The sequence below is a fragment of the Eutrigla gurnardus genome (assembly GCF_963514095.1).
Source record: "Eutrigla gurnardus genome assembly, chromosome: 14".
NCBI classification, from domain to species: Eukaryota; Metazoa; Chordata; class Actinopteri; order Perciformes; family Triglidae; genus Eutrigla; species Eutrigla gurnardus.
Window position 1 is genome coordinate 25,232,273 of NC_139937.1, and position 14,335 is coordinate 25,246,607.

The window sequence follows — 14,335 nt, forward strand, 5'->3', positions numbered from 1 at the left end:
TGTAATGCTCTTCAGCTGTCCGGCAGGCTGGAATACAGGGAAAAAGGGGGCAGCAGTTAGAGTGGCAAGTACCCCCTGTGGGGATTTTGTAAGCGGAGACCCAAAACGAAATGGACAGCTGAGCCAACGCACATGCCTCGTCCAACAACAACTGGAAGGCCCCTCTGGTTCCAGCTCTGAAGCTGGTTCCCTGTGTCTTGTGGGTATTTCCCTTCAAAAAGTGTTGTGTGGATGTTTTCCACGATGTGAAATCAATAACCTCCCCCGTAAAATATCTCTGGATTCATCAAATCCGCTGTTAATCACGACAAACAGACACTGCTGACTGGACAGCTTGCCTTTATTCAGACTTAAGATGCTCCCATTGACGCACATCAAAATATTATAGCATTTACACCAGCGTTTCAGATACATATGAGTCCATGGAATCTCAATGCAAATGAGAACATATTTGTCATGCTTGCACATGAAAGGGGCTGTTTTAATTTGAAGGACTTTGACCATAAATGACTTCTGGTTTCTTAATGGTTTTTTTTTTTTACATCCAGTTCTGCGTACAATCAATCATAGCAATGTAATGTTTACACACAGTAAGAAGCTGCTGCATCCAGATTTTCTCAATTCAACTTTACAAAAAAAAACAGTCACAGGTAGTTTTATACAGACCAGGATGTATAAAACCTGGGTTTCACTTGAACGGGTCTACTCAGAGCAGAGTAGCATAAAACGACTCCCTTTCATACAACTTTAAATCCTCCTTTTGTCCATCACACAGTTCATTTACAGTATTCACAAACGAATGTACCCAGGCGTTTTTAGATTTCTCTTTCAGTTAAATAACTAAAGAACAAAGAAAAGAAACAGCGTATTGTGATCGTTCCTCAGCTGTAAGGACGATCCGGTCCAGTATTAATCTTTTCACAATGTTAACACTGATGCACCTGCGCTGCATGCAACGCCTTTCATCCCGTTTTCTCTCTTGCTTTTGTGTCCTGATGCTTCGAGTCGTCATCTTTCATGGCCCGCTTCATCTTCAGAGAGCTTTTAGGGGCTTAGATAGAAAAGGTCAGCACAGGTCACGGGGGGGTCCCAGGGCTGGAGGACGCTCAGGGGCCGAGAGCTCTTCTACTTCTTCTGGAACGCATCACAGGACCTCTGCCGGGCGGCACAGAGCAGAAGGGTTAAAGGTCAGCTGCCGTTCAGGGCCCATCAACACATGCTAACAGACAAACGGACCCGCCCCTCTTTAATATGAGTGGCGACGCAGCCTGTAAACCTCTGACCGGTGACAATGCTAACTGCACAACGATGTGGAACATGTCGCAGAAGGAATGAAACCCATTAAAAGTTACTGCCTCGTCTACATGGGGAGAACGGAACGGCCTCGAGGGAACGCCGGTTTATAGTCCGCTCAGCATGGGAAATAAGGTTGGGATTGATGACACTGAATTATTTGACTGACAACACCCGCTGTGAGGCCAAGAGGGCTCTCAACAAGTAGCAGCATTCAAATAAACCCGAGAAGTATGCCTCAAAATAAATTGACGACCGTGAAATCACAATCGGTCTCGCGTATCAAAATGCCCTGGACGTGGCCGTCGCCGTAAATGCCCCCGCCGGGTCAAACGTATCTAGATTTACAAGAGTGAAGCTGAGAAGAGAGAATGTTCACTCTTTATACGACTGCTGGGTTAAAAGCAGCAGAGTGAGTTGGAGGGAAGTTATTCCGTCTTTATTTCAAATCTGAATAACAAAGTCAGAATTCTGATTTGAGTCTCAGATTTAAAGTCAGAATTCTGACTTTTTTTCTCAGAATTCTGTGATTAATATCAGAATTCTGACTTTTTTCTCAGAATTCTGTGATAAATATCTCAATTCAGATGTTTTTCAGAATTCAGTGATTAATATAATGTGATTTTATATAATATAATTTTAAAATATACATAATTCTTTTGAACTCTGAACTAAAAAAGGAAAGAAATGAATCTTCTCCCGTACAGGAGAGATGTCAGCAGGCTGGCGAAGGTGATCCTCCTCCGTTTCTTGTACGTAGTATTTCTGACCGTTGGCTTGTCTTCAGACTAACAGGTGAGGGTTAAGATGTAGCAGGGTGTAGTAGGGTGGGGGGTGAGGAGTGACATGCTACTTAATTGCGCCGGGCTCCTGTTTCTACCCGCTAGCAGCGAAGGCTCTCCTCGCCGCCGCGGCTATTCTAGGAATTCCTGACTGGGTGCCGGCCCGAATCAGTGGAGCTGCTGAATAAAAGCTGTCATCAGTATAAAGATACCCCGTTTCTCTGCACTATTTCTTCCATATCTCATCTCCTCCCCGTTTACAAGTGTAAGGGGAGTCTCTGGCCACACGATCCTCTCCTTGGGGGGTACGGGGGGGGGGGGGGCAAGTTCACCGTCGACTCCGTGCCAACGACAATGGCACCAACTATGGAGCCTGAACATCGGCCTTTAGTGTAAAACGGGCTCGGTGGAAATAAGCAGCCGAGCACGTTGCCTGCTGCTGCTTTTTATTTTTAGGGGCAGACAAAAACAAAAGGGGACGTTTATTATTATTATTCAACTCTAAACGTGGCTGTTTGGATGTTTGAAAGATCAATACCAGTCTGAAATATAAAGCAGCTACTTAGCTTTGCATAAAGACTCAAATAAAGACTAAAACAACTTGCCTGGCTCGACCCAGAGGTAAAAAACAAAAAGAAATCAATCACCAATCCTCAAATTCATAATCATATCGTATTTACCTCACAAATGTTTTTTAAAACAAATAGAATGACCATTTTGCAGTTGTATGCCTCAGCTAACCAGTCATATGTCAGTCCATAGATGTCATCACTTTATTATTAGTAAAGTTAAAATTGTGATAATTAACATGAATTCTTGAGTTTTGTGAGATTTTGTATTAAACAAACGTGATATAATGTAATTATGAGTGAGCTTTTATAAGTCTTTATGCTGAACTAGATCCTCATTGATCATTTTATGATATGATGCTATGATGTGATGGTGTTGTGGCCTCCTCTTGTGTAACTGTGTACCTGCAACGTGCTGAGGCTTCATTGGCCCCGCCTTCTTCATGAACGCCTCCTCGCTCCCGAACGTGAGGATGGGCTCCGGCGCCACGCTGCTCTCAGACTTGTCCCGCGCCCCGTTGGTGGAGTTGGCGAGGTTGATGATGTCATCAAGGTGGACGGCGTCTCCTCTGGTGGTGGACAGACCGTTCTCATGTCTGGCGGGCTGAACCCCGTTGACCACTTGGACCGAGGGGCTGCTGGGGGGGTGGGGGGGGGCACGAATGTGGTTTTAGTTATGACTCAACAACAGCAACAACGTATGAGTCACACCACCGCCGTCCAATTACAGGAGTCGTTTAGAATCCACCCCAGGAAGCGGATTCAAACAGAGAGTAAACATTTGAAGGAACTGAATCTCTCCCAGTGTTACACTTGTTTACGTCGGCCCTGAATCTCACGGCTCCTCGTGTTTCCCTTCAGTTTACAGCCATGCAAACGTCCTGCAGACTGGTTTTATACGGTTCATGGTGGTCCTGCATCAAACATGAGAGGAAAGAAACTTTCACAATAAAAGGAGGAAGAACTTTACCATTCTTTGCCGTTGGTCTGTCCGTTATTGAGCAGGTTGACCTCTGGCTTTGGCTGATATTCAGCAGACGCTAGAAGAAATGAAGAAAACAGCCATTTATTGAGTGTAATAAGTGACGGACACCATTAATGGTCATCCGTAAACTGTAGGCGGTGAAAGGGACGTCCGATCCCCCTAACCCAGCTTTGTGGCTGAGACACATTTCCTCCCCCCCGATGAGAACGGAGGCGCTGCCAGGCCTCAGACCACATCAGTGGCTGGACTCATGCCTTCCTGCCTGGCAGAACGTTCACACAAACAGCATATATATCTCCTCCCACCCTTCATCTCGCTTATCTCCTCTACGTGACATGGACACTTAAGAAAACGAGGCTGTGCAAGTGATGGAAACGTTTTTACACAACTATATTAAGAAGCATGGATTTCCTGGAAGAGGGATCGCTTCTTAATTTTTTCCATATTTTCCCGTTAAAAGTTGTTTTTTTTTTAAACTGACTCTGTGCCTACTTATAACTTATGGTTGGGAGAATTGCACTGGCTATTGTACAAAGCCTCACAGTGCAAACAAGAATATGATCTGGTATAAGTCTACAGACCTATTTATTTTACTATTATTATTATATATATTTTTTCTGCTCTTATATTCTGTCTATAGCAGATACTCATTTTATGTTCTTTACTTTTTTTTCTCTCTCATTTCAATTGTAATTCAATTGTAAATCCCTCGAATGTGTGATATCGGGCTACAAAAACTAAATGTTCTTGAATGAGACGTTGTAGGAAGGGTGGATACAGGTGCAACATCACACGTCTCGCTATCATGACTTCGTTGTGAACGTGAAATGTCCGATGGCCGCTGCAGGCTTTTAAACCATAAAGCCCCGCTCTTCCTCGTCTTAAGTCCCTCCGTCCCACAGGTTAGACAACGAGCTCGCACACATGGGTCCTATTGTACCGGCAAGAAAAAAAAACCCAGACTGCAGCTGTGCAGGATATGAGGCCCAGATATAATCTTAATAACCCTTTTTTTATTCAAAATGCCCCCGATGTGAGGCTGGAACATGGGGGAAGAGAGAACAAAGCACTGTTTCTTCCAACATATGGAAGAGGTAAAAGAAGCAGTAACGGCTGATAAAGTATCAGCCTGAAGGTGGGATGAGGAAGATGAGTAAGGCATCGTCTAAAAGCTCCTCTGTCTGATGTGGACTTGCTAATTAAAGCGTTGACTTTGATATCCACTTCTAAACAAGGTTTCTGGCCACAAAGCATCCACTTTGTAATAAATCTCTTCACACATAACATATTAATGAGAGATCAGTTCCCTCAACGACCTGCAGATTAAAGGGTTGTACTGGTAATGATTCCCTCTCTTCCTCCAGGATGTTCTGCTTACCTCTGCTGCTCTCTGCCTCTTTGTCATTTGGGGGAGGGGAGGACTTTGTCTCTTTCTGTGAAGATGGGAGATCATTTCAGTAACTGGCCAGTCATGGTTTTATTTTATGTTTGCTTTGGTTGGACAGCAAACGTACCTTCTCGCCTCCGTCCGTCTTGCGTGTCCTCTTCATGATCTCGTCCAGACGCTGAGAAAAGAAAGAGGAAATAAGACCACGTAGAACACAATGTCAGTAACAGAACTTATTGTTTGTTTGTAGATAATATAGATATTTCCTACGTAGCGTTCAGGTTGTTAAAACATGGGTGAGACTGAGCCCACACACCCCGAATGTTTCACATCTTGCTGTTCGTTCATTGCTTCTCTTCAGTTAAAAAAAAACTTTTATCAAAGGCCATTATGCTGGAGTCAAACTGAAGAGAGCTGTGTCAATAATGACGTGTAGTCAGCTGGAACATCCGTGTAGGATGAACAGAAAGAAGATACGTCTATACTGTGCTAAAGTGCTTCATTTGTACGCAGAGAAGGCAGAAGTTTAAAGCGAGATGCGACCTTCATCGAGGACACGGCCGGCCCGGACAGAACTCCACAGCTGCCACTCCTAAAAGTGAAGCAACTTTTGAGATCTGAGATCATCAACGGACGGATGAAGTAACTTCTGCTAAAAGATTCTTCTTTGGCTAACAAGTTGCCCCCTCAAAGACACTTCCAGCCACCCGTCTTCCAGCCACCCGTCTTCCAGCCACCCGTCTCAGCCGATCACAAATGTCTCTTTGTGGTTGACAAGAGAAGAAGCCACAGTAACGGTGTAGTTGGAACTAAGCGAGTGAGTCCGTCGGGGAAAGAGGACATGCTGTTCTCGCGGGCTAATTCCAGCCAGCAGCCCAGGCCTGAGACTTGGCATGCCTGGATAAGAGCCTTTCTCACATGGAGAGAAGCTGGGGAGGGGGAGGCTTAGCTCGCATACAGAGGTGTCGGCTGACTGGAGATAAGGGTGAACACTTCGGTAGATGGCCATCGTCACAGGGGAGGTCTCCATTATTATTAGCGTTTATATTTAGCTTCTAGATCGACACACAGCCTAAGCCCTAGTTAATCGTGGCATGCAGACAACCAATCCAGGATAAGCCAAAAACATCATTCATCTTGGTTCTTCAGGGACTCAACTTTCAAGCCCGATTCGTCACGTCAGAGGGCCGACCGCAGAGCGAGCAAACCCCCAGAATATAATATCTCCACCGAGGGAAATGCAGTGAGCAGAGCAACTCTTTAGCGAACATTAACGAAGGATTTTTGGAACACGGATGAGGAATCAGATTTATATTTCCGTTCTGGGCGACTTAAACACCCTGCTGAAAGCAGAAATGATGGGAGGATAGATGTACGGGCCTACCCTTTTCCTCTCCAGCCTCTCCTGCTCCTCCTTTTGGAAGTGTTTCTCCCTCTCCAGACGCTGCTTCTCCGCCTCCTCCCGGGCTTTAGCCTCAGCCTCTTCTTTCTGAAACGCAGGCGGGAATCCAACCACAATTTTGAATGTCAGCAGAAGGAGGGGAAAAAAAGAAACCTGGCCAAAATAGCATGCCTTTTATGTAACAAGGGTGTGGTTTCTCCCTGCAATTATTGTTTACAACCACAAAAGGGATATTTTCCTGTACCTTTCAGCCAAAAAAAGATCTATTTTCAAGACTTACAGCCTTGTGAGGACCATTCACAGTGAAATACAATACTTTTGGATAATTATGTTGAATCATGTTTCACCACAAATGCCACTTCTGTTAAAGCCCACAAGGGGGCGGCAACACGTAAGCACCAGATCACCCACCATGTAAAGAGATAAGACGGAGGTCTAGGATGAACAAACACTGTGATGATTAAACCACAACTCCTGTTTCTACGAATCAAGCATCACTATTATTCTCATGTGTGTCTCCATAGCAACATCCACAAACAGAAAGAATAAATATTGAGTAAAGGTTATATGACAAGCTGAAAAGTGAAAAGGCCATGTTCCAGTTTGGATTAATATTTGCCATCCCACTGACGTAGAAACTGACTATAACACCACAAAAGATCGGATAACATTGACGCTTGTGGTGTGAAAGCCAGTCATATCTGTCACAGTGGTGCATTGTGGTCCTTCTCCCAAAGGATCCAATGCAAACTCCCCCACAGCTTCTGTTCCAGTCTTTCTGGGCATCGCCAGTCAACATACCTGTTTTTGTAGGCGCAGGTTCTCCTCCTGCTCGGCTTTGGCTCTCTCCTCGGCCTCCTTCTCGTCCAGCAGTCGCTGGGCCTCGTCCCTCCTCTGCTGCTCCTCGGCCATGACGCGGGCCTCCTCCTCCCGGAGTCGCCTCTCCTCCGCCTCCCTCGCTATGCGCTCCTCTCTCAGGACCCTAAAACGAGTTCGAGGTATACGAGGGGTCGAGGGTGAGCATTTGTAACACGTATTGACGGGACATTTCCTCGTTTAGTTTACACCATCTCTGCCCGAGTCGACGTCGAAGCGTAAGAAACGTGAAACCGGGATGGAAACAATGGAAGTATGAGCGTCCAACAAGTGGTGGTCACGTCCGCTCCCCGAGCTGTAAATCGTGACGTGTTGTGGTGACGATGGGCTGACAGGATATCAGATTCCTGACGCTTCCACACATCACAGCCAGCGTTGAGTGAGGTCTCATTAAGACATAGAGTCGTAGCGCTCGGTCCTCGCTCTGTAGTTCTACTTGTTTTAGTAAATGTCCTCAATGAAGCTGCATATTCTGCACCAATAAATCCTCACTGTTGTGTCTGCCATCTTAAATCAAGGTTTCTCTAAATATATAATATGAACTTCTGTACAAGTCTTGAGACTGGGAAAAAGAACCCCAACCCGAACCCATAAGTGGGAACAGAACTTGACAGACTTTTGAATATGCAGGGTCAGCACTAGTGCCAACACGAAGAGAGAAGAGAAACCCACTGACCTCTCCTCCTCCTCCCGTTGGCGGCGTTCCTGCTCGTCCCTCTCTCTCTGCTCGCGGGCCTGCCGGCGTTTCTCCGTCAGCGAGCGAGCCGCCTCCTCCGGGTCGTTGGTGCCCGCCATGGGCTTGGCCGACGGGGACGGCGAGGCTGCGGGGGCGGAGTGGCCCGGCTCGGGGGAGGAGGCGGCGCCGGTGACTGGTGAGCTCGATGCCCGGGATGAAGCGACTACGATGGAAGGAACCACGGGGGAACCTAACGGGGAGAACAGAAGGATCAAACCCAGATATTTAATCCACTGATGATTATTCACATTTCTCTACATGCACTCTAACATTCTGACCCTTTAAAAGGAAACAGCCACAGCTTCAACCTAAGAACTTAGTAATTGCATAATTAAGGCTGATTAGTGCTGCGTGTGGCTCTCTCACTGCATTCCCTTTGTTTTCATGGCTAATTAAGCCTGATGGAAATCTTTGTACTGCTTCTCTAAAGAAATTGTTTTTTTTGTTTTTGCTTATTCACTTTTTCCATCCACTAAATCTATTCTTCTGGCCAGTAACAGGAAGAGTCCTAGACAGTGAACTCTTTTAGTACAACACAAATAGACAAATAAAATACAGTGTGACTCAGCAGCAGGAAACGACCCGGAATCCAAATATACTGTGTTGTAAGACAAATAGGACAGTTGGTCACTGTGGAGTATTAAATACAAATAAGCTGTACTCAAGGTCCACTGGTTAGCTTGTTACACAGCTTTCAACCAGTTGTCATGGTCTTCCTCCGCAACTTTTATAACATCGGCAAAACTAAGCAAACTGATGGAGCTCAAAGCTCTGGGGTAAAAGCTCATAACTGGACCTTGAATATAGAATTTATGTTTATCGAATCCCTATTCCCAAGATCAAGCCTGCATTTTCCTGCTCTGGAAAAAAAAAACCTTAATAACTGTTGCTAGGGGAAACGGCTGATAATGACTGGTGTAACTATGCAGACAAAAAGGAACAAATCAAATTATGAGTAAGCACCTGACTATCATACACTGACTGATGCTGTTTGATTATTTCTGCCTGGACGGCAAGGAGAAGCTCAGTCTAAACTTTTGTTTTTGGGACTCACCCTTCCTCGATTCAGGAGTCGTGGGCCTGCGGGGCTCCTTCAGCCTCTCGAGGGGGGCGGGGGAGGATGTGCGGTGGTCTATCCTGGCGGGGGTCCTGGCCCGTTTGGGCCGGCCTTTCACAGCCGTCGGGCTTCCACGTGTGGATGGAGGTCTGGGGGAGGCGGCGGGGCTGGGGGAGGCAGGTCTGCCCTTGGGCGTAGCTGGAGACGACGGCCGTTGTCTTGATAAAGGACTCGGACTGTTAGGAAGGAAAAGACCGGTGGCTCTTATAGTCTTGGATGTATTATTTACAACCCGGACACACGTGACCTGAAGAAACCGGACAGCTTCACAGCAGACAAAGCACTCAAACATTGCATCATCACACTTCAGAGTGCATTATCGCTCAGCATCCCGGCTACACTTGGAGGGGAAGCATCCATTAGAAGACACTTTATTTCCCTGAGCCCTCCTCCCTCTTTTGTTGAATCAAAGGAACTTTTTGCTCCCGTTCCCTTCTGTCGTGGATGTCATTTACTTCAGCGGCCCGAGGACACGAGAGGAAATGACCACTCGTCCCTTCGTTTCATGTCTGGGCTTCAACAGTGCATGAAATATGCCGTCATGTTCAGACATAAACAGCCGGCTGGAGACTGAGCTGTGGGTCAAGGGGATGTGAGGTTAATCTGGTTTACAGTAAGGTTTGAGTTATCATGAATATCAAACCTGATGATCAAACATCTGATTATTCCCTTTTCTTTTGGAAAGCTTAGCTTATATGATGATCTTTTCAGCTTTCACAAAGTTGCACACTCGCCTCGCCTACATCAACTTATACTATACAATATATATAAATATGATAGAACTTATCAACTATATCTTCAACTTAAAGCCTTGATTTAAGGCTTAACTGTTATGTAATGTATAGAACGTAATATATGCTAGAATTTCCCTGAATCCCAGTTAGCATCTTCAATTGTCTTGTTTTGTCCAAAATCTGATGATATTTAATGAACAAAAGTCTTATTATTTGACACTAAAAGATAAACTGCCACACGGACAAACATCATGGATTGCTGGCCTAAAAATATGAATCCTACATGGTTCTTCTCTGTATTAAAGAGGGAAATGGAGAGCAACAATGAGAGCTCATGTTAGCTCAATTAAAATGACTGACTTGCTGTTGCCATGCAAAGGTGAAAACGATGATTGCCTGGTAATAAAGAAGCTTTGTTGAACGTGCAAACAGACAGTTTATAGGTCCGGTAGATAAACTCATTAATGAGGTTGGTGGGTTATATGACACATCGGGGAAAATCTAATAGCAAACACAAATTTTACAGATGTTAAACTGAACTGGAAGTAAAACAAACAAAGAATTGAAGTTAAAAAGGTAGAAATAAGCTGGTTTACCTGGGATCCGGTCTGTGTCTCATGCTGGGAAGAGACTGTCTCTTCTTCAGCACCTTCTCTTTAGTGAGAGCACTCTTCTCCTTCTCATTCTCCCGCTCCTTGTCTTTCTTTTCTTTCTTGTTTTTATCCATCTGTAAGACAAAATTATGAAGAAATAAAATCAACATTCAGTTATGCAAAAAAAAAAACATGTTGTACATAAAGTACAGGAAAAGAGGAGGTCTGGTTCGGGGAACATTAAATGCCGGTTTAGTTGAACGGTAAACAAACTCACGGGCGTGGAGCTCCGTCTGTGTTGGCGCTGGGTGATGTCGGGCGTGCTGGACGTCACCCTCCAGCGGTCGGAGCAGCGGTGGTGGGCCTGGTTGGTGCACAGGGTGAGGGGGCTGGCCGAGGCCGAACGGGGGCAGAGAGGAGAGTCTGGAGAGACGAGACGTCCGATTAAAGCATCCATAAAGCCACGTGATTTCATGTATTTGTCGTGAGACGGATATTTAACGACTTACGGCCGTCCTTGCCGTTGGTGAGGACGCTGGCGGCGCTGCGGCTCCTCGCCAGGAAAGACAGCGTTGGCGTCATGAGCCGGTCCACTATACTGCTCTCCCACGCACTCAGCGCCAGGCTCCGGGCTGCAGGGAGGAGAAACGCAATTAGAAATGCATGTTTATATTTAATATAACGATATTTCAACCTCAGCTGAACCAGAACTCTGTGATTTTCATCCCCAAACAGCGTTCAAACCTGAGAGCTCTCCATCACCCAGACACAGTAAAGTCTAAAAAACAAATGGGAGTGAAAATAAAAGACTATTTAAGTTATGGGTTGGTAATAGGACACTCCAAAGAGATTATAAGAGAAAGAAAATGTGTGTCCTATAACCTCGGGCTGTAGTGGAGCCACCAAGAGAGAGAGTTATTTGAAATGCGTGTCTAGACAGTGAGTTAGTTATTTATAACCACAGCCTTCAGCATACAGATCCACCAGTATTTATTGGGGGAGAAACGTGCTTCTCTGACATTAAGGTGAGATTTTCACAGACGTGGTGTTTCATTGTGTTCAGGGAGGAAATAGAGGAGTCACCCATCTATTTCTCCGGCAGCACAGAAGAACAGTACCTGCTCCGGGGGAGTTTTCAGAATCCATTATCTCCCTGAAAAAAGCTGACTCACTCTCTAACTTTACCTTGTTGGAGCCCTGAAGTTTCTCCTCCTGCAGGAGAACACCGTGACCTGATTAACTAAAAAAGAAGCACCGCTCTCACCAAGCAGAAAAACATAGAAGTCAGACCCGCCTCCTTATCGCCAAATCCAGCATCAATCAAGGGAATACAAGAGACATGAAAATGAGCACAAGAGATGATTGTCCAAACATTTGAAATGACCATTACAACACAATGAACCAGGAAAAACAAAAGAGAACCAAATAAGGACACGACATAACTCATATTAAAATATGAGCATGCAGAACAAAACCAGGACCCAAAAAAACTAAACTCAAGGTGAAGATGGAAACGGGTCAGCGGCCGACTGAAACCACGAAGGGGAAGAACTGAACCAAATAAAAGGACAATGATGAACGGGTTCTGAGGTGTGTTGTCGTGGCAACGTGATGGACACAGTTAAACGGGAGGAGGAGGAGGGGGGGGGGGGGCATTCCAGATGTTGCCTTACTTCTGCCGGGGGAGTTCCAGAGCGTGGCGGAGGACTTGGACAGTCGCTTGTTTATAACAGAGTCCACGTGTTTGGGCAGGTTGACCGTTGACACAGAACATCTGCCTAAGAAGCCAAGAGAGCGCCACACAGATGTTCACACAGGTCACATGGTTCAGAGGAGGGGGGAAGGGGAGGGGGGGATGAGTCACACCCCAATGATGCCCGCTGATAGGGCAACAGTACGGCAGCGGCATGGCTTCCTGTGTGCTGGTGGGGGACAGAAGAGTTTCCACTGCATATGTCCAACATATGTTACAGTTTTTAAAGGGTCACTTCACCCAAATGACAAAAAAAACACTTTTATAGAAATTAGATAAATAAAAAAATATAAAACTTAAATACTGAGGTGAATATTTTTAGTTTTTTTGGTTTCCAACGTTGGAAGATGACCTTTAAAATGTTAATCAGCAACACTGTGGCCCTCTTCCTCTGGTTTATCCACAGCTGTGAAGAGTTCCCATCGGCACTATTTCTTTGCTAGAGAAGCAGGTTCAGTGAAACTGCTGGCAGTGAGGTTTGTGTGTGATTATTCTGAGAAACAGGGCAAAAATAAGTTGCTAATGACTATGAATATATTCACTATAAATGCTGTGAGCACGCTGAACTAGATTTAATTCAACTCCATTGAGTGAGAAAATGACTTAAACACTTCCATCACAACAACCTTTCAACCTCAGTCTGAAGAGAGAAACGACACCTGAACGATCACCACGACATCCTGAGAGATGGAAAGAAGCTGCTTGGAAAACCTGAGATCATCCGTGTGCATCCATCCCAATTCATTATCCCTTTAAATCACTGCAATCAGATGAACACCACATGACGTCAGGCTGATTCAGAGGACACTGCAGTAACGGAAAGGTGCAGCCTTCGTCTGTTCACAAAGCTCCTTTTGATGGGAGCGTTTCCTCAAACAAAACCCCCGAACGCTCAGTCATCGGTTCTCCTGCAGCGTTCAGGCTTGTTTGCTTCCATCGTCTGACAGATTGATTATGTTGTCCATAATTCCCCTGGCATATAGAAGAGGTGATTACATCACGTAAGAGAACTCTGGATTGCTCGGATGTAGAGCTTCGAGTCGAGAGGAAACCACAAAGAGACATCCAGCTGCACCGTTAAAACGCCATATCTACAGTATTACCTCGCCATCGCAGCACCTCATTATAAGACAACCCCGCTTACTGCAACCGATGCAATAACGCAGTCAATCAATACAGTCCGGTGATGATCGGAGGCTAATGAGCCTGAAGTCAAAGGCTTGGAGGAACCTGACTGATGCAGGCAACAGAAAAAGACAATATAACAAACCCCACCCTGCTGGTCAAATCTGTTTGGGCAGCGTTCCCGACTGTGAAGCTGCCAACGCCGGCAGTGAGCATTAAAACACTCTATCGGCTTTGTTGGGATAAAAAATATGAAAAAAGAAAGAGAGAGAACAACATTCTTGTTGGTATAATTCACCTGAATGTGGTGATGATGCAACAAGGTTTCAGGTTGAAATCTGCAATCTACATAAATGCTTCAGTTGTAAAAGAAAAGAAAAAAAAAGACCAGAAAATTGAATTGTTTCACAAATGTGTGAGATCACAGCTGAAGGACCAGCCTGATCTCAAAGAAAAAGGAAACCTCTGTTTGGACATCAGACAGCTGCAGCAGCTCATCGTTGGAAGAGAAATGATAAAAGATATGAAATCATGGTCCTCTGATGAGCAGAACGAGGTTTGAAGGGAACTCAAAGAGCCAATAACGGCAAATTAAACACCTCCATGGACAGAATCTATAGCAGGATAACTTGAACTCATCAGGTTTAGTGATTCCAGACGACCTTCACTTATTATTATTATCATTATTTCATGAGGATGTGTATTCGGCCCGATCAGTGGACTCACCTTCTTTCTGGCTGGAGTTCTGGCTCAGAGCGCCGGCCCAGGACCACCGCTGCTGGCGGATCTCTGCCCACGTCTTCTTGGTGGACCTGTGGATGGCCGCCTCGTAGCGTTCCTGGAAAAAGATTGGAATATTTAAAGAATATACAGATAACAGGGTGCGTCCTCCAGCTTAAACAGCCTGGACTCAAGCACCCCGGCTCCATTTAAGTGTCCTTGAAGCCGCCAACGTTTCCCCTCTGGGCGTCGGTGCGGTACAA

At 45.5% G+C, this 14,335-nt stretch overlaps 1 protein-coding gene across 5 annotated transcripts in view; it reads right to left on the reverse strand.

The window, feature by feature from the left end:
• Positions 1–322: 322 nt before the first annotated feature.
• map7d1a (MAP7 domain containing 1a) overlaps positions 323–14,335 on the reverse strand; it is a 32,881-nt gene continuing 18,868 nt past the window's right edge. For 3 of the 5 annotated variants that reach the window (XM_084027180.1, XM_084027182.1, XM_084027179.1), the window contains 14 exons: positions 14,079–14,190; positions 12,148–12,252; positions 10,984–11,106; positions 10,752–10,897; positions 10,478–10,608; positions 9,085–9,323; positions 7,971–8,220; positions 7,220–7,400; positions 6,401–6,505; positions 5,144–5,194; positions 5,008–5,062; positions 3,615–3,684; positions 3,050–3,282; positions 323–1,155 (listed from right to left, as the gene is read on the reverse strand). In XM_084027180.1, the coding sequence (XP_083883306.1) occupies positions 1,145–1,155; positions 3,050–3,282; positions 3,615–3,684; positions 5,008–5,062; positions 5,144–5,194; positions 6,401–6,505; positions 7,220–7,400; positions 7,971–8,220; positions 9,085–9,323; positions 10,478–10,608; positions 10,752–10,897; positions 10,984–11,106; positions 12,148–12,252; positions 14,079–14,190 (1,812 nt within the window). In that variant the 3' untranslated portion in view covers positions 323–1,144. The remainder of the gene's footprint in view (positions 1,156–3,049; positions 3,283–3,614; positions 3,685–5,007; positions 5,063–5,143; positions 5,195–6,400; positions 6,506–7,219; positions 7,401–7,970; positions 8,221–9,084; positions 9,324–10,477; positions 10,609–10,751; positions 10,898–10,983; positions 11,107–12,147; positions 12,253–14,078; positions 14,191–14,335) is intronic. The other 2 variants (XM_084027181.1, XM_084027183.1) reach the window with 2 other exon arrangements.